Raw genomic sequence first — 4,949 nt, forward strand, 5'->3', positions numbered from 1 at the left:
TCCTCAATCAAACTAGACGTCAAGCTGGTTGAGTATTTTTTATTCAAATTACGCCCACCAACACCACAAGTATGCACAGGTTTATAAGCCCTGACCTGGAAAAGTTCATACAAAAAAAAGAAAAAATCAACCAAAAACCAATCTGGTGCAAAAAGTATCATGAAAATGTCTCCAATGACTTTTGCTTATAAATGAGTACTTTAGGTAATATAAAAATTTCAGATCTAAAAGTTTTATTGGTAAGCCCGATAATTAAAAGTTATGGATATAGAAATATCAAAAAGTGAAAGTATGGAATTGATGATGAAAGATCCATTCTATGGAGCTTCTATATGTTGAACCCATATAACGAGGGGTTCTCTTATTTTTTCACTTCATAAAAAAGGATAAAAAATTCAAAAAAGTTTGAATGCCATATAGGTTTGATTGCACATTGATGAACTACAACACACGGAAATTTGATTGGCTAATAACACAACACTTCCCATGTGATTGCTGCCATCATCACTCTGTTCCTTCAGACGGATTTCAGTTTCGCTTATACGGTCTGTCACAAATATGGAATTGCCTCCTCAAAAACGTTCCCATTTTCTCCCGTTCCCCTCTCGCCATCTTTGTCTTATGCGCAGCACATTACCAAACTACCCATACTTATTTGTGTTTCCCAACAATGCCCTTACAAGTTATCAATCCTCCCTTCTACCAACCACATGATGCAGTAATTGAATAAACCATGAAGGGTAATTTAGTATCCAGCCCACCCACTAAGTCATTGTAATGGTCAAATTCGTACCCCCGCGGCCCCACCCCCAAATGTAACCGTTTAGAGCTCCCATTAACACTAGTGGGACCTATAGGCGTGCAATAACGAACCAAACAAAATCCTACGTGTCATTCAATGATTGGTGAATTTCGAGTCGTCGGGATTCAGGAAAAAAGGTTGTAGAGAGAGAAAGATTATATGAGAGTGAGAGTCGCTTTCATTTCTTATCACACTCCTTTTACTTTCTTTCTCTCTCTCTCTCAAGTGTGTTTTTCTTCTCTAGTTTTTTCAATTTTTATATGGATTTCTTGTATAGTTATCATTAATTTAAGATTCTGGGGTTGCATGCAATCTAAAGCTCTGCCTAAAGAATTTTGGTTTGAATTTTTTGATAAAAGAATTGAAGAAATGCTTGAAACAGTTGAGGGCAGTAGTTGTGTTAATGGAGGTGTAGGAGTAGGAGTAGTAGTAGGAGGAGGATATTCTTCTTCACAACAAATTATTCATCATCATCATCAACAACAACAGAGCTGTGGAGACAGTAGCGAAGAAGAATTATCTGTACTGCCTAGACATACTAAAGTTATTGTGACTGGTAATAATAGAACTAAATCTGTTCTTGTTGGTCTTCAAGGTGTTGTTAAGAAAGCTGTTGGTCTTGGTGGATGGCATTGGCTGGTAATTTTTGTTGTTTCTTTTTTCACTAAATTTCCCTGCTTTTGTTTGCAATCAATTATCTTTTTCTGGGTTTTAACTGTTTATTTTGGATTTGTAGATACTGTTTTGTTTTGATTTGATGGGGTTTTAACAATGTAATCAATTTGGCATTTGATTGAGTTAGAAAATTGGGATCTTAGTGGTTTCTTCAGTAAGAAAGTTTTGGATTAAGTAGTTCATTATTATTGTCCCTTTTTTTATATGTGAATTTGTCTGTATATGCATGTTGGTTTTATCCACTCAAGATTGGGTATGATCATGTTAAATATGGGTATACATTGCTAGAAATTTGATAGATTTTCCATGAAAATTTAGGGTTTTATATATAGGATTTGAGTGGATGTTGTTATTTATATATATTAATATTGTGTAGAATTTAGTCATGACAGTTCTTTATATCCAAAAATTTCACATATTTCACATCACCTGTTAAGAATATTACCATTTTACAGTGTAATCTTTGCTGATTTGGTGGATTCTTGTTAGAGTCAGATCGATTATAGCTTTCGGTAATGGTTTGTGGGTTGATCTAGTTTGATTGATTGGGGTTCACTTTAAACTATCTAAATGGATTATGATGGGAAATGATCTAAAAGATTTAGGGGTGGATTTTATTTAGGTTGTAGGACGGGTTTTCTCTGGATTTGTCTACTTCTTCATGAATTACATTTGTGATTAAACAGGGTTGCCTATGGATTTGTGATAGTTCAGACTTCAGAGTCTTGTATATATCCTGATCCCTTTTTCTGATACTTGCTTTGATTTTCCTGGATTCTAATTTAATAGCAGCATTTAGTTACTGTGGTTTTATCTCAGCTTTCTTTTGTTCTCTGATTAGTTCTTCAATTATTTATGTTTTGTGAAATTGTAGGTTCTTACTAACGGTATTGAAGTGAAGCTACAGAGGAATGCCCTTAGTGTGATTGAACCACCTACAGGTCTTGAGGAAGATGATGATTTAGAATGCGAGAACACACAATGGAATGTTTCAGATAATATGGGTTAGTTAATTTAATTCGTTTAGAATGCGAGAACACACAATGGAATGTTTCACAATGGAACACACAAGGAAGATGATGATTTAGAATGAGGAAGATGATGATTTGAACCACCTACTTGCATCCACTTTTTGATGCTTGATGAAAATGAGGGTTGATACCTTAGAATCGCATGTCCATCTTATAGGTTATAGTACTAGCTTAGGGTTTTTGAGTACTTGGGTTTCAATATCTGCTCTTATTCCTACTTTTATAAGTTCATTCAGTAATTTAATCACTTTGGATAAAAAACTGACTAGTAGATGATAATCATTGAAATTATCTCCTTGGACTACCATGTGATACATCTGACGGAGCATGTTTAATAAGAACCAGTTGCTTTTGTTCCACATTTTTTTATTTGATGAAGGTTCCAAGTTTATCTTATACAGTACTTAATTCTTATTTTCTTTATAGTATCACAAGTTCTTTTGGTACTTTTCTAGCTTCTGATGACAACCACAAGACCCATAGACAAAGGCATCGGTCTCATAAATCGGGTGGCTCGTCTTACAAGACCATTGACCATTCTCTTTCCTATGATACACAATTTAAAAGCTCTTTTGCACCTGCTCGACGTTCCACGGTATTTCTCATATTCTGAAGTTTTATGTTTTATTATTGTTGTTATATACCTTTTTAAGCGTTCTGGATTGTTTTAAATGTAATATCGCCTCTTTTATCTATGTTAAGCTTTTTGTTACTATTTGGTGCAGAAGGTTGACCTAAGCAAACTAGAAATGAAAGCACTTTGGAGATATTGGCGTCACTTCAATCTTGTAAGTTACTGATGAATGAACCTTCTCTTTGTTTGTTTGTCAAATTGGTTGTTTTACAATGTCTAACATCGTTCATTTGGTGGTTTCAGATGGATGTCATCTCCAACCCAACCAAAGAGGAGCTATTTGATGTCGTTCAGCGGCATTTCATGTCACAGGTACCTAAAAGAATCCTTCTCTTGAATTATTATATACAATTTGCTTCTTATTTTGGATTCTTATATGTCCATGCATGAGGTGGGATATTGCCTATGTTTAGAAATTTGTGATTCCAATACCTGTGATGACATGCCTAGACTTTTTTTTTCTTTGTAAGAGGACTTCTTGTTATGTCTATGTTCGATTTTCATAGAAAGAGTAAATGTAACTTTTGCCACCCATTACATATATTGATTGACTGTTCTTGACTGTATGTGCAACACATTTTCTTGTTGGAAGCAGCAATTGGATGAGTTGCAAGTTATCGCAGGGTTTGTGCAGGCTGCGAAGAGATTGAGGAACGTTTATAACTAACTTCATCAACTTTGTGGAACAAAAAGCCTTTGTGAAATTGGTTTGTTAATACTAACAACAACAGCCCAGCAACAGATACTCGCACTCACTCACTCACGTTCGTTCTTTTGTCTACCAACGGGGGCCTGTGTTTATCTTTAGTATTGTAAATATACGTATCCTTTTGGATTGTTTAAAAAGGGTCATATATAGGGGTGGTGGTCAGAACTCACTAGTAGAGTAGCAATATTAGTGGTAGTGGCCGTGGTGGTTATTCATAGTAGTATAGTATTAGTACAGTGGTTTGTAGATATGGGAAGAAAGAAGCCCCTAATAAGTGACTTGAAATGTTTGCTTCAAAATTTGCATTTTGCAACTCTGGTTTTGGGTTGGTAGAACAAGTGGATACGACATAATTAAGCTCTAATGACAAGACTAGTTTTCTTTTAGATGTTCTTATAGGTCTCTGATATCGCATTAAACTTGTGTGGAATATTATCTTATAAATACTGTATATTATTAAGTGATGAAATGTGATTGGGTCTGACACTTCACATGTTACCCATGTCGGGGGTAAAGCCATTAATGAAGGAAATAGTTTATTTCCTGCAAGAGAAGAAGAAATGTATGTTGAGCATTTACTCGGTCATGGTGGACCACTGCAAGGAATAGATAGATGGAGAAGGGCCCTCAAAAGATTGCTGCAAGCTGTTGTCCTGTGACCAAAATATCATCCCATTAGTTTTCAAAGAAACTACAGGCGGGAGCGTATGATATGATGTGGTTTGTTGGTCCCATAGTCTTTATGCAGCCTCTGTCGGTAGTTGTTCTTTCATTTAATTCACTTAACTCGCGAGTCCTGACTTAAGAAATGAGAGCAACTGGGTGATTCATCATCCATCGAGGCAAGCATGATTATGTCATTGTACCCCAAATCCCATACCCCCGTTCCACCGAAGGTTTTAGGTTCTTTTCTAGTTCCAAAATCTTTGAGGGTTTTACGTTCCTATCTGCGTGAAAAATCTAAAGCCGTTAGTCTAAAATGAAACGGAGAGGGTGAAACAATTTCGTGAGATTAAAAGTTAAGATGCTCGTGCGTCTAATTTTAGGGTTTCTTCTATCATTATAAATAGAAACCTAATCTCTTATACTATACATATG

The 4,949-nt window shown here is 35.6% G+C and overlaps 1 protein-coding gene across 1 annotated transcript; it reads left to right on the top strand.

Moving 5' to 3' along the window:
- Positions 1-1,037: 1,037 nt before the first annotated feature.
- Positions 1,038-4,239, top strand: LOC113361554. Its single transcript, XM_026604760.1, has 6 exons — positions 1,038-1,441; positions 2,352-2,481; positions 2,964-3,103; positions 3,234-3,296; positions 3,386-3,454; positions 3,738-4,239. Exons 1-6 carry the CDS (start codon positions 1,109-1,111, stop codon positions 3,807-3,809), a joined length of 807 nt encoding a protein of 268 aa, XP_026460545.1. The 5' UTR covers positions 1,038-1,108; the 3' UTR covers positions 3,810-4,239.
- Positions 4,240-4,949: the final 710 nt, after the last annotated feature.

This window comes from Papaver somniferum, chromosome 3 (genome assembly GCF_003573695.1).
Source record: "Papaver somniferum cultivar HN1 chromosome 3, ASM357369v1, whole genome shotgun sequence".
NCBI lineage: Eukaryota > Viridiplantae > Streptophyta > Magnoliopsida > Ranunculales > Papaveraceae > Papaver > Papaver somniferum.